This window comes from Malaya genurostris, chromosome 2 (assembly GCF_030247185.1).
Source record: "Malaya genurostris strain Urasoe2022 chromosome 2, Malgen_1.1, whole genome shotgun sequence".
NCBI lineage: Eukaryota > Metazoa > Arthropoda > Insecta > Diptera > Culicidae > Malaya > Malaya genurostris.
In genome coordinates this window covers 23,008,280-23,032,837 of record NC_080571.1, presented here as the reverse complement: position 1 = coordinate 23,032,837, position 24,558 = coordinate 23,008,280, and the positions used below count along the sequence as shown (strand labels likewise).

The following is a 24,558-nucleotide window of genomic DNA, read 5'->3' as shown; positions in this document are numbered from 1 at the left end:
CAATGCACCGTGCCACAAGTCAATGAAAATTATGACCAAATTGAACGTATTGGGCACCGATCGGTTTCTTCACCCACCATATTCTCAATAACCTAGCCCCCAGCGACTACTTGTCATTTGATGATCTGAGAGTCATCGTCGCAACTAAAGCCTATTTTAAGGCCATGGACAAATCATTCTATAAGAATGATATAATAATTTAGATAATAAATAAAGAAATTTTGCTCAAGTAATGTTGTTTTCCTAGTTAGTTCCTGAACTTTTTGGAAGCAACCTTCTCTACGGTAGTATCGAACCACACAGAGTGCAAGTCGATTCGACACTGAATTTGGTTTTCTGTGAGTAATTTTCTCAAATGCGAACGCACTCATTGAAGAGCAGAAATCATATGGAAACCATGAACTTATGTTTACGAAACCGTCATATCAATTAGAGGAATGACAATAGTTTGAAAAACAGGGAGAATTAGACATTGTTCGTGGTTGAGTTGTAGATGTTCAAAACCTAACCACTGTCTATATGATTTTACTTCTATATTTTGAATTTGTACCCCGGTATAGAAAACAAAGACGCAATCCTACGTCAAAAGATTTTGAGTGATTTCATTTATGTGAAGAAAGAGAATGAAAAGGCGAGATGTGACAAGGTTGATTTTAGCAAACTGAAATCTTTTACTAACTTAACTTTCACAAAAGGAGTTGAACTTAAGCATCTCATCAATCCCCTTTGGTTGAGGGTAAAAGTTAAGTCACTAAAAGATTTCTGCTAGCTCAAATGACCATTGTCACGCCTCACCTTTTTTTCGCATATCTTCACATCCTTGCTCTACCTTGAGTACTAGCATTTTATAAATCTGATTTTATTTATTATTCTCAGTTACAATAAAACTATTTTTATTGTTATGAATGATACTAATATTACTATTATTTTTCGTTAGAAATTTCAGGTGGGTAATTACCCACCTTTGGAATTTTCGGGTGGGTAGTACTACCCACAGTACCCAACTCTTTCACCGGCCCTGGCCTCGATAGGATCAGTAGGATCCATAGTACTAGCCATGCAATGATTATGTACATTAAGAAGTTAGCCCTTGCGGTTAACAAAAGGAGTGAATAGTTCGTGGCACATTTAGGCGAAAAACGCGATCTTGCGCTAAATTTTCCGCCAGTTTTGAGGTGAAAAACTGCCATAAGATGAAAATGGGAAAATTGCAAAAACGTAGGGAGGAGGCATTTTTTAACAAGAAAATATCTTTCAAGTTTAAAAAGAATCGGTTCAGTAGATTTTGCAGGATCGTGAAATTATTTTCTTCTCAAAAAGTGAGCAAAAAAATATTTTTGTTAACTTACACTGAATCATCGATCGATATTTTTGAAATGTGAAACTACTACAAAATGTAAATAAAATGATTTTCTGAAACTGTTTATCCCTTGAATCCGCGTAACTTCATAAATTCGTGTAAAAAAAACGCAAAACTGAATTTTTTTTTTCGATTCCAGATATCTTAGAAATTCATGAAACGTCCAGATCTAGTGTAATCTCAAAAAGAATATTTTTTGGGGACTTTGAGAATTTGAGACCGCTTAACTTCGAAAAGCCGAATAGAAAAAAATAAGACGATAAAAATAATGATAACGCTTTATAAGACGGTTTGATAGTTCACTCATAACCTTATAATTCAGGAACCGGAACTCAGATCCGGACGAGTTTGCGTCACTTTAAATCTCGACGCTTCATGCATTTCTTAGACAAAACAAAAGTATGTATGTAACATTAGCAACTTTCCTACATATAGCAACTTTAGATATATAGTATTCATAACGATTTGAACTAAGAAAATCATCAATGAAAATTACAAATGTTCCCAGGTTGTAAGCCAATAAAATCGATTGCATGAAAGCCGACTCCTTGGTTTAGTATGTCTTGCCAAATGATTTCACTAACAGGCAAATGAAACTCAGCACTTTTTACCGACGGGCGGTTGGAGTTGCAACTAATCGAAAAACAATTGAACAAATTGTCCGACCGACCGGCAAGTTCAGTTTCATGCACGTCAATAAACCTGCAACGAATGTAGTCCGGCAGTCGGAAGATGTGTGGAGTAGGTATAACATTGTACGCATATACTTTTTCGTACATTGGGATATTAGTTCAGTCGTGAAAGGGATCAATCACTGATGTCTTGTTTTGGTGGTTTTATTGCATAAAGGCTATTTTTGAAAATTGATTAAAAATTTGATTAACTAGTCATCTGCAGACGACTATGAAGCCATTGCCGCGCGCTTCAAATCTCAAAGTGACTCATGTTGAGACGACAAACAAACGAGTACCGCTTTGAAATATTAGGAACATTTTTTACCTTTCAAAAAGGTGCATTTTCGCTGTGAGTAAACTTGTGCTCGAGTGCTTCGACAGTTCAGGTTTACAGCTCATTCATTCATTCATTCAACCACCCTTCCGACGCATGGGACTACAACAGTGCAGGCAGGAGCAGGAAAGCCCGGAGGGAAATGGGTGGTGGCACAGAGCACGTGAGCGTAATTGAATCGAATACTCGCCCCCCAAAAAGGTGCCCCATGCATGCAAGTGCGCAATGAATGATTGACTGACAGCTCTATGGTGGCTAGCGACGACGATGACGACGACGCGGCACCGGCGGGTGGCCAATTGTTATTGTTTGGATTGGCGCGGGTTCCGCCGTCGGTGCTTTCTGCAACTGACAGCAAATTGGACAGGGAAAATGAGCTCGACTGACAAATGATCAAAGTGGAGTACTTTCCGAACGGTGAAGGGAGTGAATCATCCGGGGTTACTGCAATCAAACGGTGTTCAACAAATGCGTTCAAAAGCCTTTTGCCAACAATTGTATTGAATAGAAAAATAAAATTCCGCAGGCCTGGAATTTGGGACAATTACAATCGTCAAAACCGAACCAACTGTCATAATCGTAAATTGTAGATACAATCAATTATGTGTGCGACTCGTTAAACTTTTATGTATCTGACCTTAGCTAATTGTGCCTATGCGTGAGATGGCAGCCCTGGTTCGAAGTTATTGAACCTGAAGTACAGCGACGATGATCGAATCGTTTAAAGACAGAGAGAGAGATAGAGACAAAATGCAAAACGATCAACCGTCGCAACGCGAATTGTCACATCGGGTTCCGTCCAACTGTTGATCTTTGGTTTTATTGTTATTACTTGGTATGCCAGCAGTGTCTGATCAAAAGAGAAATCGTACCTCTTCAGTCTGTTTTTATGTAAAACCCGTTAAGTCGCACTGAAATGAACTGTCGCTATTTTAACTGTCCGATACTGTACAATACGTGAGTTATAAATCAAGTTAAGGCAGTCAGTAGTGGCCTGCATTATCTCAAAACAGACACCGTTTCTTTTTTGCCTTTCTCTATAGAAAGGTATTAGAATTGCTGGAAAAATCGACTTTCGAACGGAGCCTCGGAGACCCATAGTGTTATATACCATTCGACTCAGTTCGACGAGATCGGAAAATGTCTGTGTGTGTGTGTGTGTGTGTGTGTGTGTGTGTGTGTGTGTGTGTGTGTGTGTGTGTGTGTGTGTGTGTGTGTGTGTGTGTGTGTGTGTGTGTGTGTGTGTGTGTGTGTGTGTGTGTGTGTGTGCACTTTTCGAAGATATTTGAACGCGCTCAATTTTCTCAGAGATGGCTGAACCGATTTGAACAAACTTGGGCTCGTTTGAAAGCTACTGTCGGGCCATTGATCAAGTTCGAAGATCAAATGGCTGTGACTTTTGGTTCCGGAGATATGATTGTATAAGTGACGTAACCGACAAAAAGCGTTGTATTTGAACGCGCTCAATTTTCTCAGAGATGGCTGAACCGATTTTAACAAACTTGAGCTCGTTTGAAAGCTACTATCGGATCATTGATCAAGTTCGAAGATCAAATGGCTGTGACTTTTGGTTCCGGAGATATGATTGTATAAGTGACGTAACCGACAAAAAGCGTTGTATTTGAACGCGCTCAATTTTCTCAGAGATGGCTGATCCGATTTTAACAAACTTGGGCTCGTTTGAAAGCTACTGTCGGGCCATTGATCAAGTTCGAAGATCAAATGGTTGTGACTTTTGGTTCCAGATATATGATTGTATAAGTGACGTAACCGACAAAACACGTTGATTTTTACCGCTCTTATATATAAGGGTGCCAAAATTTTGGGATCACCTCTTTTTTCGTTAAGTTCTAGTGCTCAAATGTTTAAGCACCTCGAAAAAAGCCTTCATGCGAAATTTGACCTAAATCGGACATGCTTAAGGGGTGCTGCCCGGTGGTAAAGGTTTGACAATTTTCGATCTTGAAAAAGCACCATAGGGGGGAGTACATGAAATTTCCAAAATCGAAATTTTTTTTTGATGCCGAAACTCTTAAAACTTCATAAAACATCGAAATTTAGTGTCATCTCAAAAAAAAATTTTTTTGAAAAAATCAACTTTCTGGGACTTAAAAAAATTTTCATATTTTTTTTAGTCCCAAAAAGTCAACTTTTTCAAAAAAATTTTTTTTCGAGATGACACTAAATCTCGACGTTTCATGCAATTCTAAGCCTTTTGGCATCAAAAATTTTTTTTCGATTCCGAAAATTTCATGTACTCCCCCCTATGGTGATTTTTCAAGATATATGAAAATTCCACTAAGTGGACTAAGAAGGCTTTTTTTAGATTAGCATCACTGATTACAAATAGGCAACGTAAATGTCAAGCACTAGTTTGGAAAAATGATGCTGACTGTGTGACATAAACACTGAAGCATGCTTTTGTGAACTACTCGAATCAATCTGAATCAATTGGTGACAAAATTAGTATCTAAAATTATTTAGTAAAAGTATGAAACATATTTTCATGAGACTGTTATGAAAGAAGAGAAAGGCATTATCACACCACTAGGTGGATTAAGAAGGGTTTTTTTTTGTCTTTCCAATAAAACTCACATCTGTTCGGAAGAACAAATTAGTCAGAAAATGTTTCCGGTGGAGCTACTAAATTTTAGCTTCATCATTTAAATAAAAACCATCGCTCGTTATTTTCTGACGTCGGAGCTAATTTGTTACAGAATTCCTCGGACTCGAGTTTGGAGAGTCTGCTGACAGCGACACGCTGCCGTCATAACTTGTGATGATTTGGCTCTCGGGAAATAGAACCAAAAAAAGAATGCGCTAAGCATTAGATAAATCTGACACGATGGAAATGCACAATTCAAATGTTGATTCGTCGAATCACTACAGAAGGAAGGGAACGAAAACAAATATTCCAGGTTATTTTAGGACGCGGAAACTTGCCTAGTAGGCAGCTATTCAAATTTACATTCTGTTATTTGCACCCGACAGCAGGTTCCCAAGCGGTAGAATTCAGGCAGGGAAGTCTGCACCCGGTCACGTGTCTGTGTCTCAGCTCCGTTTATCAGCCGTGTTTATTTTGAGCTGAACTGAAACGGCGTGGAACAGCGCTTTTCAACGCTTCATATTTCATCGGATTTCTGGCGAATAGTGATGGGCGACTAAAGATACGCTTCAACATGAGCATATGCTCATCTAATTTAAGTCGAATAAAGACGTTGATTATCTTCAGCATTTTCAATTACGCACAACAATTTGTAGCAAATCGCATTTCGCCGCCACGCCCCCTCCAAAATACGGAGGAGATCAATAGCCGATTGTAACAGTAACGGCACAATAATCCGCACTCCTCTACCTTGCAGCAGGCCCAATATTTTTTTTCCATACAGGTATTTTACACTTTCCCGTTTTCCTTTCAACCTGTTGTTCAGTAACCGAAAGCGATTCGTGTTTTCACGGTGCATTTTCCCTCTCAATGACGCGCGCGGTTCGCTTCTTTTTTTTTTGTTTGGATTGTTTAATGTTTCATCCTAATACAACACATGTTCCCGTACTGGAGGGGTGTGTTTTACATTTTTTGATGGCAATCATCGGTTTTCTTATCTTCATTACTGTGGGGCCGGTCGTTTTTTTTTTGCATTTGCTGTCCATCATTGCTATGAATGTCTTGTAATATCGTGTATAGTAATAAAAAAAAACAAACAAGAAATGCAATACATATGAAGATGTTATTAGTTCCATTATTATTTCATTACTATATGTTAGACAAACGAGCAACAGATTGTTAGTTTTTACAATTATCCCTAAGCACTGTATGTAAAAACTAGCACATAAATATGTAAACGTCAGATCGGTCTTCATGCTCACAAGTCTCTATCTCATGCCTCATCAATAGAACGACGACCGCCTTTTGCGTTAGTAGCAAAATGAGAGGATGCGAATTTGCGTTATATAACCCACCCGTAATGGCATCTTGCAAAAAGGCTCCATTGTACAGTATTCAGTTGTAACAAGTTGTTGAGAACAAGCCTCTAGATTACTCAATACCAAATTTCATGACAATCTATCCACTAGTGTTTGAATAACAGCTGATCGTGTCAGACGAGTTCTAGTTTTCATCAAGCTACGGGAAAAGACGCACCAGCGCATCCATAATCTCTAGACCTGGCCCCCAGCGGCTATTATCTATGTCCAAACCTGAAACGGTTTCTCCAGGAAAAGAAATTTTCGTCGAATGCTGAACTCATTGCAGATACGCAAAACCTATTTTGAAGGTCTTGATAAATATTTATTTTTTTCAAAGGGAATCAAAATGTTGGAGGACCAATGGATCAAGTCAAGGGTCGCTTTAGATAGAGATTATACTGAAGAATGAAAAAATGTTCACGACTTTTTGCCTTTCTCATATAGATGCTATGCAATCACTGTGGAAACCGTCTTTTTAACCGAGGCCCGGAGTGCCGAATGTCATATACCATTCGACTCAGCTCGATGAACTGAGCAAATGTTCGTGAGTGTATGTGTGTATGTAACAAAAATATGCACTCACTTTTCTCGGAGATGGCTGAACCGATTTTCACAAACTAAGATTGAAATGAAAGGTCTTACCGGTCTCATAGCCTCCTATTGAATTTCATTTGGATCAGTTCGCTTTCACATCTCATCCAAGTCAGTCGATATAATAAAACCGCTTACGTTCGGGACAGAAGAAACCAAGTACAGTATTGTGTAGTGAACAATAGAACGACCTCGAAATGAGTGAACCAAACGAACAAAAGCTACCGCCGACACGAAAGAATACAGTGCAAAATTCGACCTTCGATACGAGAACTTGAAGGTTTGCTTAAGGAGCAAATGCATCTTGACACTAAATGTGTACATTTACTTCAATGTAATAAGACGAATAATGTTGTTTTCATCCAGTTTTATAGAGTTGGATGCAATTCAATAAAAATGTGCAATATGTGGAGCACAAAAACTTTAAGTACAACATTCCAGTATATACGAAAGATAGTGCTATAGAAGTGAGTGTGCATGATCTTCCCTCAAGCATCACCGATTCTTATATTCGCAAAACTATGTCCCAATACGGAGAGATTCTCTCTATCTAAAAAGAAAAGAGGAAGAACTTTTTCCCCAGTATTCTAAATGGCGTACGTTTGTTACGCATGCGCTTGAAGAGACCTATACATTCTTATGTAACTTTCGGTCAGGATACCAGAATTCCGTGCAAATCACTTGTTACCTATGACAATCAGATGGCCACATGTCAATATTGCCAAAAAGCTGTTTACTACGGTAAGCCATGTGATAAACTGGACAAGGAGACAACCACACCAAATAACAACGGTGCTTCCTTCACACCAACCCCAAGCAATCCCAATACATCTGTGACAGCCACCAACAACAATGAAGCATTCCCTTCAACGAAACCATCATTATCCCCTATAGAACAAAGTACACCAGCTGCAGTTAACAACTTACCCTCCAACCAACCAGCAACTGCAACCAATGTACAACAAGGCGCATCTACAGCAACTCTCAACGAACCCAAGACTACGGTCAACGAAGAAAATGAAAAGAAAACGGAAAACACACACAACTCCGACGATGAAGCAATGGATGATGAGATAAGCCGCGGACGAAGTGACCCCCGATCCTCGTTGGATGGAAATGGAAACTCATCTCCCCCTAGAAAAATGGTGACAACGAGATCCAATAGCAAAAAAAAAATTTAAGTAACAAAAATGTAAGCCAATCGGCCACGTAAAGCTTTTACGCAAAAAGGCCAGAATAAAAATTTTATTAAAAAAAAATTTCATTTGGATCTGACTTCCGGTTTCGGAGTTACATGGTAATATGTGAAAATTAGAGGAAAAGTGTGCATTCAATTTTCTCTGAAACAGCTCAACCGATTTTCACAAACTATGATTCAAATGAAAGGTCTCATAGTTTCCTAAAAATTTCTAAAACATTTTATCCAGATCCGACTTCCATTTCCGGAACTAAAGCATGATAAGAGGAAAATTACGAATTTCATGAGTATTTTTCCACAAACGATGGTCAAAAACAGGTACAAATCCCAATAAACTGTCTGATAAATTCTTCTAGTTTGCAGAGCTTGTTAGTTTGTGGACACAAAAGCTTAATTCGGCCCTACTGGTCCCCCCTTTTCCTGTTCCGGAAGCACCGAAAGTGGCGCAGAAAAACTTAAAAAATAGAACTCACTTCTCTGTGATGCTTGAACCGATTTTCACATACCTTGATTTGAATTAAAGCTCATATTATATTTAAAGCTACTGCGAAATTTCATCCGGATCCGACTTCCGGTTCCGCAGTTACAGGGCGATGAGTGTCAAAGTTTACCATATAGAATGACAACATATGTACCACATCGAAAGAAGAAGAAAACACAAAACAAACGATGCGTGCTTTGTTCTATTTCCTACACGCTATGAAGAAATCGAAACGGTTACAAATGTCTGCTACTAGTCTGTAATATTGGTAAAAGACGGTGCTGCGATTGATAAAAATTATAGTGCTGCTGATTCAAAGTGTTTAGCTTGACTTACATATGCAGAAGTAACATAAACGCAGGTTCGCTTCGTTTTTTTTTTTTCATAAATACGTTTATTTCTTAAGGCAATTTACATGAGTTTTTCTTCGCCGTATCATCACTTTTACATAGAATTCTTAACCTAATATAATACTAATATAGTCACAGCGATTTGAGTTTAATAAAACATATTCCTCTTATTTTTTAAATATCATATTAGCTATTTCGTTATTTATTATTAAATCTACTTAAGAACATTATTTGAACCAAGCGATTTACTACTATAAATTATAAGATAAGCTTAAATTTTTATACATTTTGTTGTTGATTTCGTAACCTATTTTGAGTTTGTTTGTATCAGCACATCATTTTTATTAAAATTTTGCTATTAGATGAACTAATGGACGCAGTAGGAGTCAGAACTAACCCTCAAAAGGGTCAATTATTAAATTGAAACTTCAATTTTCTTTATGAAATGATAAAGAAGTTTCATGTAAGAAAGGTCACGACAAGCAAGAATGTCTCGAACTGGGACATTGGATAGTCTACCTTGGGTACGCAAGGAATTTATTAGTTGAGATCTGACATCACGATACTCCACGCATGTCCAAACGACATGATCAATATCGCGATAGCCTTTGCCACAAGCACAATGATTAGTTTCGGAAAGTCCAATTCGAAGGAGATGTGCATCTAACGTGTAGTGATTGGACATGAGTCTGGACATCAAACGAATGAAGTCCCTACTCACATCCAGCCCCTTGAACCATGCCTTTGTCGAAATTTTAGGAATAATTGAGTGCATCCACCGATCCAGATCATCTTTATCCCAAGAAGCTTGCCAGCTGGCAAGTGTTCTTTGGCGAGTCGCGCTATAAAATTCGTTGAAAGCAATCGGTCTCTCATAAATTTCACCCTCAATAGCACCACGTTTGGCTAAATTATCGGCTCTTTCATTGCCTGGAATGGAGCAATGAGCCGGGACCCAGACTATAGTGATTAGATCATTATTATTCAATATGTCGTTTAGACACTGTTTTATTTTGCCCAAGAAAAACGGTTCATTTTTGCCAGCAACGTTTGAGCGAATGGCTTCAATTGCACTCAGACTATCTGTGAAGAGGAAATAATGGTTTGGAGATAATGTGACGATTACATTCCAGCTATAATGAACTGCTGCTAACTCTGCTATACAAACAGATGCAGGTTCTTGAAGCTTGAATGAGGCCGAAACATTATTGTTGAACATACCAAACCCTGTCGCTTCTTCAATTCGCGATCCGTCCGTGTAAAACATTTTCTCAGAGTCAATATGCCTGAACTTACTTGAAAATATTTTTGGGATTTCCATAGAGCGTAGGTGATCCGGGATTCCACGCACTTCGCGCTGCATGGATGTGTCGAAAAATAAAGTTGAGTCAGGGACATTTAGGAGGCTGACACGGATAGGAATATATCTTGAAGGGTTGATTTCCTGTGACATATGGTTAAAATATACTGTCATGAATTTTGTTTGAGATCGAAGCTCGACTAGTCCTTCGAAATTATTAATTACCATGGGATTCAGCACCTCACATCTTATTAGCAGGCGTGATGAAAGCTCCCAAAATCGATCTTTTAATGGAAGAACTCCCGCCAGAACTTCAAGACTCATTGTATGTGTCGAATGCATGCAGCCTAAAGCAATTCGTAAACAACGGTACTGAATTCGCTCAAGTTTGATAATATGAGAATTTGCAGCGGAACGAAAACAAACGCATCCATATTCCATCACTGAAAGTATCGTTGTCTGATACAATTTTATTAGATCTTGCGGATGAGCACCCCACCAAGACCCTGTTACTGTTCGAAGAAAATTTACTCTTTGTTGGCATTTCGTTATCAGATACCTAATGTGTCCTCCCCACGTGCATTTGGAATCAAACCACACCCCGAGGTATTTGAAAGTCAAAACCTGTTCGATTATTCTTCCCATCATATGAAGCTGAAGTTGCGCGGGATCATGCTTTCTTGAAAAGACGACCAGCTCTGTTTTCTCCGCAGAGAATTCGATACCAAGATGAACAGCCCAAACGGACAATTTATCTAAGGTATCTTGCAATGGTTTTTGCAGATCAATAGCTTTGGATCCAGTGACTGAAACCACGCCATCATCTGCCAATTGTCTTAGTGTACATGGGGTTACTAGACAGCTGTCAATGTCATTCACGTAAAAATTATAGAGGAGCGGACTGAGGCATGAGCCTTGCGGGAGACCCATGTAACTAATTCTGAGTGTTGCCAAATCGCCATGTGAAAAATGCATGCGTTTCTCTGACAAAAGGTTGTGCAAATAATTATTTATAACCGCTGGGAGTCCATGTTGGTGGAGCTTGTCTGAAAGAACATCAATGGAAACTGAATCAAATGCTCCTTTAATGTCTAAAAATACAGATGCCATTTGTTGCTTTTGAGCGAAGGCAATTTGGATGTCAGACGAAAGTAATGCAAGGCAATCATTCGTCCCTTTATTTCTACGGAAGCCAAACTGAGTATCTGACAACAAACCGTTCGTCTCGACCCAAGTGTCGAGACGTCGTAGAATAATTTTTTCGAACAATTTTCTGATGCAGGACAACATCGCAATGGGTCTATATGAGTTGTGATTGGAAGCTGGTTTCCCCGGCTTTTGAATGGCGATAACTTTCACTTGTCTCCACTCAGGTGGAGCAATATTTTGCTCAAGAAACTTGTTGAACAATTCCAACAAACGTCTTTTTGCGAGGTTGGGCAGATTTTTCACCAAATTGAATTTAATTCTGTCCAACCCAGGAGCGTTATTGTTACAAGACATGAGTGCTATGGAAAAATCCATCATTGAAAAGGGGCTATCAATGGAATCATCATTTGAAGAAGACTCCCTAATAATGCTATGCGTAGGAACGGAATCTGGACAAACTTTCCTCGCAAAATCAAATATCCATCGATTCGAGTACTCCTCACTCTCATTTCCTACGTTACGATTCCTCATTCGTCTGGCCGTATTCCAAAGAGTGCTCATTGAGGTTCCTCTTGACAAACCTTCCACAAAATGTCTCCAATAGCTGCATTTCTTAACCCGAAGTATGTTCTTGTACTTGGTTTCTAAAACCAAGAATTTTTCAAAATTCTGAGGAGTTCCTCCTCCTCGTTTTAAAAACGTCTTGAAAGCATTTTGTTTCGCGTGTTTAGCATCTGAGCACTCTTTGTCCCACCAAGGATTTGGAGGTCTTCTGTTAGACAATGGACCAAGAAATCGTTTGGTTTGGGCTTGTTCTGCGGCCTCCAGAATCGAACAAACGAGGAAGTCATATTCTTCAAGTGGGGGGAGCTCTTCCATTGAAGTTAAGACACTTGAAATACTACTTTGGTATTTAATCCAGTCAATATTTTTTGTCAAATCATATGGAATATTAACTGAATTAGCAATGCCTTTGTTACTGCTAATTGAGATGATGATTGGTAAATGATCGCTACCATGTAAATCAGGAAATACTTTCCAGGTGCAATCTAGTCGAATTGAAGTCGAACAAAGAGATAAATCTAATGCACTTGGACGTGCCGGAGGTCTTGGAATCCGAGTCATGCTACCCATATTCAATACTGTCATGTTGAAATTGTCGCAAATATTATATATTAAAGATGATCTGCTATCATTGTAAACGGAACCCCACATCATTCCGTGCGAATTGAAATCTCCTAAAATCAAACGTGGAGCAGGAAGGGCTTCAACCATTTCATTAAGCTGTCGTTGTCCAACTTGAGCTCTTGGAGGAATATATACCGAAGCAATGCAAATATCCTTTCCTTTCATGTTTATTTGACAAGCAACAACTTCTATACTAGAAGTCGAAGGAATGTTTAATCTATAAAAGGAATAACATTTCTTAATTCCTAAAAGAACTCCACCATACGGAGAGTCTCTATCGAGACGTATAATGTTAAAGTCATTAAAATTTAAAGCTATATTTGATGTAAGCCATGTTTCGCACAAAGCAAATACATCACATATTTGACTATGCAACAAAACTTTAAATGAATCAAGTTTTGGCATGATGCTTCGACAATTCCACTGCAGGACAGTGATTGATAGATACAAAACCTGAGACAATTGGCCATTGAGCTGATAACTGCTTCAAAAAGGTTCTAGCTATTGGAAGGAATGCCATTATAAGGGTCTTTAAGGGTTCAGTTATATTGAATGCTGAGAAAATCCATTCAACAATTTCCGAAAACTTCAGTAATCCTGTTGGTGGCAGTGAAATGGAGCCCACTGGATTATTGTCTTTTCTTGTGCTAGTTCCTGGATTGGTTTGTGAATTCGACAAACCAGGAGGCAAAGTTTTTGGTTTTAAATTTGGCTTTTTAGATTTAACACGGGGATCTTTTTTTGAAGGTGTAATTTTAGGAGTCTTTTTTGGTATTTTGTGGTTTGTTAATGTCCTCTTAACAGACCCTTGAGGAGTGACAAACGAGGTATCTTCACTATTTCCGTCAGAGTCAGATTCCTCTGGTTCCGCCAGATTTGAAAAACCGTTTTCGGATTCCAAAGGTGGGACATAAATGATAGTTTTGAGCATTTCCGCATATGTGCGCTTAGACCGTGCTTTTAAAGAAAGCTTCATTTTGTCCTTACGCAATTTAAATGCAGCGCATACTGAAAGATCATCATGAGGATTTTCCTCACAATAAACACATTTTTCAATATCTTTATCGCAAAGATTATCCTTATGAGGCCCTTGACATTTTGAACATTTCGACTTATTACTACAGTAAGTGGCTGTGTGGCCAAATTTTTTGCAGTTCGTGCAATTCATAACATTTGGTATGAAAAGCCGAACAGGAAGGCGAACTCTATCGATGTGGACATGGCTAGGCAAGGCAGATCCAGCGAATGTAACTCGATACGAATCGGAAGGTCGATAAGTTTTGTTTCCTTCTTCGAAAGATGCTGAGTACAATTGCTTGCACTCAAGTATCCTTACTCCCTCAAGCATAGAGTTTTTAAAACGTCCAACTCCATGCTCAAGCAACTCTTTTACCGAAAGACCCGCTTCGGTGATAACACCGTCTATTTCAACGTCTTTCGAAGGAATATATACGCGATATTCGCGGGTAAGTAATTCACAAACAACAATCTCATTAGCCTGCTTCAAGGAATCGACTACAACGCGGATCTTGTCTTTATGGACTCTTACTATCTCTTTGGTAGCGGGAAATCGTGATGTCAATTCTTTAGATATATTAAATAAATTTAATGCCTTCATTTTACGCCGAAAATATACTATCCATGGGCCCGCAGAAGTTTCATTGTAAAACTTCGTTCTCTGCGAGTTAGGAACCGTTAAATTTTCGCCTGGTGGCAGAGATGGATCTCCTGGATTCTCATCCATTAGATCATCCATTACATATATATGTTTAAATTGATCTCAACTGAATTATATAAACGAGAATATACTTTGAAGTGAAATAAAATAAAATTATAGATCTACCTGTTAGTCGCTTTCTGCTTTCCTCAATTACTCGGTGTGAAGCTCGCTCCAACTATTTTAAATTTGCTGTTTTCTATCTCCGTTGCTCTGCCGTCGTGGTCTTCCCTGAGCTTGGTCTGTACGCTGCCTGTACCTGGCCTTAGATACAGCGTTGTAGCTCTTGTTGACGATTAAGTGTAATGCTTCTTGTATAGCACCACACGATAATGCTTCTTTCTGTCCACCGCAACCGGTACTGTACACCATACGAACTGATACCTGGTGGTTGTTTCTGCGGCTTTGCGCTGATGCGCCCTAGCACCTCTGTGCCTTAGCACCTCTGTGCCTTTACACCCCTTCGTCTCCGCACCTCTGTTTCTGAGCACTTCTATGCGTTCGCACCTCTGTGTCTCTTCACCTCTGTGCGTATGAATGGGATGGCCTTCTTCGATTGCTTCCAAGTCGGGAACGCCCCGAATATTGGCTGTACACCAGCTTTTGCTGCGTTTGCAATAGGCGCAGGCGGGTTTTGTTTACTTGCAGCTAAAGTTGCCTTGACTCGGTGATAGCCGTTAACTCACAAGCCAGTAACACAACCTGTCTGCTTGAACGCTTTTTACTGAATGAGGTTCGCTTCGTTTGTTAGATTTCGTTTAATTGAATTAATCGAAATAGAGTATGAGATAGTACCTTATGATCAAAAAAGAACCGGAATTTTCATTTTAAAATTTCCGCGCTTGTTCAAATTTTCCTGGGCGATTTTTATAATGGATGAAAATTTAGAACAACGTGCGTGCATCAAATTTTGTGTTGCAAATGGATTCAAGTGTTCCGAAACGTTGACAATGTTAGAAAAGGCCTTTGGTGAATCGTGTCTAGGAAAAACACAGACATACAAGTGGTATAAACGCTTCAAAGGTGGTCGTACAAGCATGGATCATGATGAGATCCCTGGCCGCCCAACAACATCTGTTACTGAAGAAAACATTGAATCGGCGAAGCAAATCGTGTTGCAAAATCGTTCTGTACCGATTAGAGAGATTGCTGTGTTGTTGGGCATCTCTTATGGATCAGCCGAACACATTTTGACTGATGTTTTGGATCACCTTGTAATTCCGGAACATGAAGGTGGATGCGGATAAAATTTACGAGTTTTACATATGACCATAACAGCTCTAGTTTGAATCTAAGTTAATGAAAATTAGCTCAGTTATGTCTGAGAAATTGGAGTGAGTTCTGTTTCGGAATATTGGACCCATACTTCCCCCTACAAAGGCCCTACACTCCCCTTTCCCTATTAGTTATGCGATTTTTAATGCGAATTTTCAAAGTTATGCAGATTTCTTGTTTTGTCTAAGATCTCGACTTTCAAGAATTTTTTTTTCATTAGTTTTGCGGTTCTTCAGTTTTTTCATTAATTTTGCAGTTCTTCGGTCTTACAATCTAACAATATCTTACCGAATTTTATTCGGATTCGACTTCAGGAATTACAGGCTAATATGTGTAAAATTTTCAATTTCCGGAGCCTGTTCCTGGACATGACACTAAAAATCGAGCGAATTACTTCGAACTAACCGGGTAATTCTTTAGTTGGGCTGGTATCGTTAGTTGATGACCAAATGCATTGATTGCATTATGCCGGATCTCAAATTCTCGGTTCGGGAGGTAGAATGTCTTCTCAAGGGATCGATCATACCTATTTTTAATGATATTATGAGAAAAATGATTTAAATCATGAATTTTTTCATGGTACATGGGTTGTTGCTCATTATTTGAATCATTTTGATCAAAAACCAACAGTAATAGACATTTCACCAACATTACCAAATTATTTATAAAAATATCTAGAGTATTTATTTCAATCTGTCTTACCAACAAGTGATCTATTAAACTCGTCGAACAGCCGATACGAACTGATAAAGCTAGCTTCATTTAGAATTGAAACAAACTTTTGCTCATATTGTGACGCTGCTGGTGGACGGATTTGGAAGTTCTTGACGCCCACGTGTCGGGAATTTTGTCAGCTTCACGTATGATTTTTGACATTCCGCAAATCGACTGTACTTTGTAAACAATCAACATGGAAGCCGAGAGAAGGGAAAAAAATGTGCACAGTTATTTGGAAAATCCATTGTAGTCTGCATCTAGACTAGCTAAACAGCTGAAATTGCCAGAAACACCGTATGACGCGTTATCAAACGGTATAAGGAAACATTGACGACGATTCGGAAGCCTCAAGCCAATCGTCGGAGTGGAACTGTCGACCGGAAACTGCGTGGTAAGATTTTGAAGACGACTGAGAGGAATCCTAATCTGTCGGACCGTGATTTGGCCAGAAAATTCGGTGCTGCCCATAGTACCGTGAGGAGAACTCGACTCCGGGAAGGAATCAAGTCGTATCGAGCTAGCCAAATAGCCAAATCGGACCATAAAACAGAATAGCGAGGTCAAAATTCGTGCTCGGAAACTATATGACCAGGTGCTGACCAAGTTCGACGGGTGTTTTCTGATGGACGATGAAACCTATGTCAAGGCTGACTTCGGGCAAATCCCAGGTCAAAAATTTTACTTGACAACGGCTCGGGGGGATGTTCCAGCCAAATTTAAATTCGTTTTTACCGACAAATTTGCAAGAAAATTAATGATTTGGCAGGGCATATGCAGCTGTGGCAAAAAAACGAAAGTTTTCGTTACAAATAAAACAATGACATCGGAATTATACCAAAAAGAGTGTCTCCAAAAACGAATTTTGCCGTTCATTCGATCCCACGACCATCCCGTAATGTTTTGGCCAGATTTGGCAAGCTGTCATTACAGCAAAGTCGTTCAAGAATGGTATGTAGAAAAAGGGATCCATTTTGTTCCGAAAAACCTTAACCCACCCAACTGCCCCCAGTTTTGCCCTATTGAGAAATACTGGGCAATAAGATAGCTAAAGCGATGGACGAAGAAGGTGTGCACCGCCTAATGAGCCGTGTTACAGGAATTCGAGAATTCCTTCGAAACCGTGACGAATAATTTTATCCGTATTTTTTCTTAAAGGTATGAAGAAAACGCTACATTTGTATAAAAAAAGATCTTGAATTCAATAATAAATAACTGAGATACAGGCAATTGTCTTTGTTCCAATTCTATCTGAAACAAGCTTTATCGTAATGGAGCAAAAATCTAATCGTAATGGGGCCAAATATTACATTATTTTGATGGCCCATCAAAATCATATTGACTGATGATGTAAGAAAACATTTAAGAACTCCCGAAAGAAACTGTTGTTTTGTCAAATTACATCGCAAGGTTAAGCTTAAATAAATTCTGTTGGCTATTACTGATATTTTTCAAATCGGAGTTCCGGGTACAAAGCTATGGGTAAATGAATACTATAATTGGTTAAATGCGACGGTATTCAAAATTAGTCAAAATTCGTTGAGTTATAGAATACTTCAAACATCGAATTCAGATACATTACTCCATTTACTTATACATTCACATTTTTGCTCGTCCCCAATCCGAACATTGATTTGACCTAGATAATTATTTTCTTTTAGTGATTACCGACGGGCTTGAACCAATGGCAATTAAAAGAACTGTCTTGTACTATAATTTCAAATTTCAAATGTTTCAAATTCAAAAGGACAGTGAAGCAGCTGTATCTCTTCATTAAATATCTGCGTTGCCACACCGTGGCTTCTTCAACACGACCATGGGAAAATGCAGTTTCAAACAATGAACAATTTCCACAGCGCCATTCATCAAACCCGCCCACCACCGATAATAAAAAAAAAACGGAATGCAACCGTACAGGGCTGGTATGTATTAAAATACAAAAAAAAAGACCTACTGACCAAGATTTGATGATGATGATGGCGATGATGAAGAGGCGGCGTCGGCACCACCTGCTCCGAATCCAGGCGTCGGTGAAACCGATGCGAACCCACTGGAAGGTGAAAGTGATGAAACCGAACTGGACGGTGCCGGTGACACTGTCCGCTGCAGGTAGGACGTTGATTTGGCCGCCCCTAGTCCGGGCGGTGGAGTTGCCGCCGACAGTCGCCCGGTGGGACTGCCGTTGGCGGTAGCGATCAACGACGGTGAGGTCAAGACGGATGTCGAAAAGGCTGGCTTAAGTCGACCGTTTAGAAACTGCCGATACTGACTTGGATGGATGACACCATTCTGTAGGATTGTTGAAGCCTTCGGTTTCTTGCTGTTGTAGACGATAAACTTTTGATTCAGTAAGCTTTTTCCATTCTGACCGCGGGTGTTGAGAAAGGAAATCGTAAACTGATCGTCCGATTCGGTAGCGCTGTTGTAGCAGGTAGGACCCGCGGCATCGACCGTATCGGATCCGTCGGAATTTTCATCTATTTTCTGATAGCGAGGCAACACTTCCTCCGATTGGTAACGGCGTCGAATTTTCTGAAAGTTGGTGCTCCCCACACCGGGATACAACTTGGGAGGATCAAAGTCACGATTATTGTTCCCATCCCGATCGGTTCCGATCCCGGTGAAATTGTATCGGTTCATCTGAGGAACCTTTTTGTCACCACTGCTGCCAACACTTCCCCGATCACTATCCGCTTCCCCAACACTCAGCAGATTCGATCCTGCCACCTGCAACGGCACTGGAGCCGACTGTTGCCGGCTGTGATGATGATGATGGTGATGACGGTGATGCAGTTGCCCGTTCGAAAGGTACGAATTAGACTGAATAAACACTCCGTCGCCGGTAATCTTGATTGTTGTCACCATCACGGGAGGTCACTCCGTTGCTGCTAGCACCCTATCCGTTTGCAGGTGCCCACTCAGCAGCTTCCGATCACGAAGTTGATCAGTCATCAATGGTATTAATCCCGTTCGGATCGGGCAAGGTAAACTAACACACGCACCAAAGCCACGCGATCATACCTCGGTCGATCTGGATCACTACAATATCTACGTACACACCCGGGGCTTTGTTTGGAAGCTTATTGTTGTCATATTTCACAGGTTTGTTAGAACAGTTAGACACTAGTTTTGCGGCAAGCGTAAATTAATCTGTAAATAGCACAATAGCTTTAAAAACAGGGCTTTTCTAATTCTAATGTATGCGACAATGTTTCCGGTGGATGAAATAAAACGGCATCATTATGTCGTTCGGCTTTACAAGAGTTAAACTGATAATGGAAACATGGGATCTGGTTGCAATTGTTATTTACTTTATTATGAGGCTTTGATGTATCAGTGATGTAAGTAATTCGGCGTCTGCGGATCGTGGTTCATCGGAACTGTTACTGTGATTTTGCGGATTAAACGTACATGATTTATTTATATTTATTTATTTGAACACGCTTTAAAAACAATTATTTTATCAATTGTAATTGAAGAAACAGGTATTAGATTACCCTAATCATATAAACATTTTATAATAAGCCGTTCAAAGCTGTTTCAGCAAATGATTGTTTCTCTTGTTGAACAAAAAACTACATTAAATTAAAGCGAATGCTAGTGAAAAAAATTCTGTCAATTAAAAGATTCCTTGAAAGAACCGAATTTCTTCCATGCTAAACAAGTTCAAGTGCACATAAAACAACTATTCCAAAAGGTTCTTCGCTGGAAACTTATGAACGCAAGGAATAAAATGTGCCATGAGCATGAACTTAACGAGGTACCTCTCGGCGGTGATAACACAATTAGGTGAATAATTTGTTGCTAATTAGTTACGGTAAATTTGAATTTGTTGCTCAATTTTTTTTTAATACTTCACAAAATTTATATGAAGTTAGCGAAGTACTCAAAAAAAAAAAAAAAGAGCAACAAATTCAAAATTACCGTAACTAACTAGCAACAAATTATTCACTGGTTTTCGATTTGTTTTGAAGCATATTTGGGCAGAGGGGCTGTGCTAACTTCATATGCACTTAGCGAAGTACTAAAAAATTAGAAAAGTTGAGCAACAAATTTAAAATTACCGAAACTTATTAGTAACAAATTAGCAACAAATTATTCACCGGGCTTCGATTTGTTTTGAAGCTTATTTGGAAAGGGGGCTTCGTTAATTTCATATGTACTTAGCGAAGTACTCAAAAATAAAAATAAAAATAAATTGAGCAACAAATTCAAAATTACCGTAACTAATTAGAAACAAATCAGCAACACTTGGGGGACCGAAGGATGCGGCCAACGTCATCTGGAAGACTCATGACATATTCCATCCACCGGCCGGTGCCGATCGCCAGCTGAAGGTTGGATCTGCCAAAGTCGACCAATGCGACCCCAATACAACATTATCCAATTATCGTTAATGAAATTAGAAAAAGCCTTTGGCACCTTAGAGCTTAAGCAGTGTGCCAAAAAAATTATATTATTGAATAAAAAAACAGCAACAAATTATTCACTTGGTTTCGATTTGTTTTGAAGAATATTTGCGAGAAGAGCTTCGCTAACTTCATATGAACTTAGCGAAGTACTCATAAATATTTAAAAAAAATGAGCAACAAATTCAAAATCACCGCAACTAATTAGTAACAAATTAGCAATAAATTATTCACTGGGCTTCAATTTGTTTTGAAAAATATTAAGGAGAAGAGCTTCACTAACTTCATATGAATATAGCGAAAACTCGAAAAAAAATTGAGCAACAAATTCAAAATTACCGCAACTAATTAGTAACCAATTAGCAACAAATTATTCACTTGGTTTCGATTTGTTTTGAAGAATATTTGGGAGAAGAGCTTCGCTAACTTCATATAGATATAGCGAAGTACTCAAAAAAATAAAATTAAATTGAGCAACAAATTCAAAATTACCATAACTAATTAGAAACAAATCAGCAACAAATTATTCATTCGGTTTCGATTTGTTTTGAAGCATATTTGGGAGAAGAGCTTCGCTAACTTCATATGAACTTAGCGAAGTACTCAAAAATACAAAAAAAAAATTGAGCAACAAATTCGGACTTACCGCAACTAATTAGTAACAAATCAGCAACAAATTATTCACTTGGTTTCGATTTGTTTTGAAGAATATTTGGGAGAAGAGCTACGCTAACTTCATATGAACTTAGCGAAGTACTCATAAATATTAAAAAAATGAGCAACAAATTCAAAATTACCGCAACAAATAAGTAACAAATCAGCAACAAATTATTCACTTGGTTTCGATTTGTTTTGAAGAATATTTGGGAGAAGAGTTTCGCTAACTTTATATAAACTTAGCGAAGTACTCAAAAACTAAAAAAAAAATTGAGCAACAAATTCAGAATTACCGCAACTAATTAGTAACAAATTAGCAACAAATTATTCACCTATTTGCGTTATAATCGGCGAGACGTGCCTCACTAAGTTCATGCTCATATATGTACCGACAGAAGAGCTGCACACGGTGCGAAATAAACCAATATTTAGGACAACTGCATAGTAAAGATCTCTTTAAATACTGCGTTATATTACGTTTACAGTCAATATGGCGGGGTCAACGAGAGCAAGAAAATTAAATACTGACACTAGCTCATCAAATCAAGAAAATATTCGAATACGGAGCGTCTAGTAGAGTAAAGTCTCGGTATTACTTTCCTTTTTTTCGGAACTGTATCATTCAGACCTTGCAGCCGGCTTGTAAGACCAGCCTTCTCCTATGCATTTGAACGTCAAACCAGAACTGGTTGCGAATATTCTGCTGCTAGTTGTTATTGAATTTTTCGTAACGCCCGATTGAGTAAAACCGCTGGCTATATCAAAATCGCCGTCCGGGTGCAAGAAAAGCAAGCAAGTGTGATGATTGTTTTTGAGAAAACCTAACTTTTGAGTCATTAATAATTACCTCATACTGACGAAAATTTATACATAAATTGCTGATCATATTTCCGATGGTACGAAGAATAGTGTTGTTATATTTGGTACCACTCGAATTTTTCGTAATCAAAAACTTATCACTCTCCAACACGGTAACGTTTGGAAAGACACCCCATAGTAAAGTAAGACGAATTCACATCAAAATCGCCTAGAGAGCATTTTGTTCAATGTTGCCCTGGAAGGTGTGATTTGAAGAGCTAGGATCGACGCGAGTGGCACGATCTTCCGAAAGTCCGTACAACTTTTTGGTTTCGCTGACGATATTGACATTGTGACACGCAACCTTGAGAAGATGACGGAAACCTACATCGGACTGAAAGCTGAAGCTAGGCGTATCTCTGAGAAAAGTTAGTGCACTTATTTTCACAATCTTTTGCACATTTTATCCCATAATTCCGGAACCGGAAGTCGGATCCAAATAATATTCAGGAATTTTGTATGCGACCATGAGACCTTTCATTTAAATCTAATACTGTGAAAATCGGTTTAGTAATCTCTGAGAAAAGTGAGTGACATTATTTTCACATTTTTGGTGCATATCACCCTGTAATTCTGGAATCGGAAGTCGGATTCAAATGAAATTTAGGAACTATGTGTGGGACCATGAGACCTTTCATTTGAATCTAAGTTTGTGAAAATCGGTTCCGAATCTAAGTTTGTGAAAATCGGTTAAGCCATCTCCGAGAAAAGTGAGTGACAATATTTGTCACACACACACACACACACACACACACACACACACACACACACACACACACACACACACACACACACACACACACACACACACACACACACACACACACACAGACATTTGCTCAGATCGTCGAGCTGATTCGAATGGTATATGACATTCATGCCTCGGTTCAAAAGTCGGTTTTTGCAGTGATCGTATAGCCTTTCTATATGAGAAAGGCAAAAACGTTAACATTTTGAAGTGCAACAATAACATTATTGGTTTTGTGTCAGTCAAACATTTATGGTATTCGACAACAAAATGCTAAATCCGGACAATACAGCGTTTGACTTCCGTGCGTCTTCAGGAAGGGTTGACGTGTCGTGTCTGAAAGAATTTATCTTCGCAAGTTTGCCCGGTAATAGCACTAGAAGTGCTGATGAATAGCTAAATCTTGATCTAAAGCTTTATTAATGAATTTGGGCAGTTTCGTCTTTCAGACAGTTTTAGAAACGGCCAACGGATTTGATGACTCGCGTCTCTGGATTTGGAGGTTCAATGCATAGGGCACTGGTCTCACAAGCCAGTTGTCGTATGTTCGAGCCTCGACCTGAAAGGATTCTTAGTGTCGGTAGGATCGTAGCACTAGCCATGCAATGATTCTGTACGCTATGAATCAGAATGTAATGCCAGGACTTTGCTTTTGTCCCTGGATTTGCTGTCGGATTCGATATATATATATATATATATATATATATATATATATATATATATATATATATATATATATATATATATATATATATATATATATATATATATATATATATATATATATATATATATATATATATATATATATATATATATATATATATATATATATATATATCTTGTTGTTTAAAATAGCCGGAAGTTCTTAATGTGCTTGCGACGAGCATATCTTGTATAAAAGGTGATCCGGCACATTCAATGGATTAGATTAGCGTTCCGAAGGGCTCTCAATCGTCTAGTGCTTGTTTGATTGTACGATAAATTCTAGCCGACAAGTACATATTACTCATTTCTTCGCAAATCCAGCACCAGTGGAGATGCAATAATTGCTGATGACTGTTGTGACTATGTTTGGAAATGATGGATGCGCAATTAGACCGATCGTAAACATGTCAGCACCAATAAAAGCGATCACCACGATGAGCAGAAATTTCAATAACTCTCAGTGAATACAATAAAAGAAGACCACCTGCATTGGATTGGATGGCTGGTGTGACATAATGACCTTTTGTGGTCACAATTTTGCTCTCCTCGATCATTCGGAAAACCAAATCGCAACTGAACTGAATCCAATAATTATAACAATTTGCGTCATTGTTCATTAAACTTCAGTCCGAATGTTGACTCTGTATCTTTCCCAATCACCACCGCGGCTGGCGACGGGTTGATCAGTACGATCAGATGCACGGTGCGGTGAACAAATAGACGTGGTGGTGAGTGGAGAAAATTTCGAGACCATTCGTCATCGGTGGCTACGACGACGACCGGTGCGACACAAGGCGACCGACCGGCTTCCACGGGCCCCACAGCTGCCAGTCAGTCAGGTTGAGAAACAAAGCCACAGTTCTTCTTCGCTCCAGTGCTGA

At 38.9% G+C, this 24,558-nt stretch overlaps 1 protein-coding gene across 2 annotated transcripts in view; it reads right to left on the bottom strand.

Annotated features, from left to right (window-relative positions):
* Positions 1 to 24,558, bottom strand: part of LOC131432470 (tyrosine-protein kinase Fer) — a 161,517-nt gene that overhangs the window by 111,228 nt on the left and 25,731 nt on the right. The window contains exon 2 of one of the 2 annotated variants that reach the window (XM_058598771.1): positions 18,256 to 19,447. The exons of the other annotated variant lie outside the window; for it this stretch is intronic. Coding sequence (XP_058454754.1) covers positions 18,256 to 19,162 — 907 coding nt within the window. The 5' untranslated portion in view covers positions 19,163 to 19,447. The remainder of the gene's footprint in view (positions 1 to 18,255; positions 19,448 to 24,558) is intronic. 2 annotated transcript variants of the gene reach the window in all.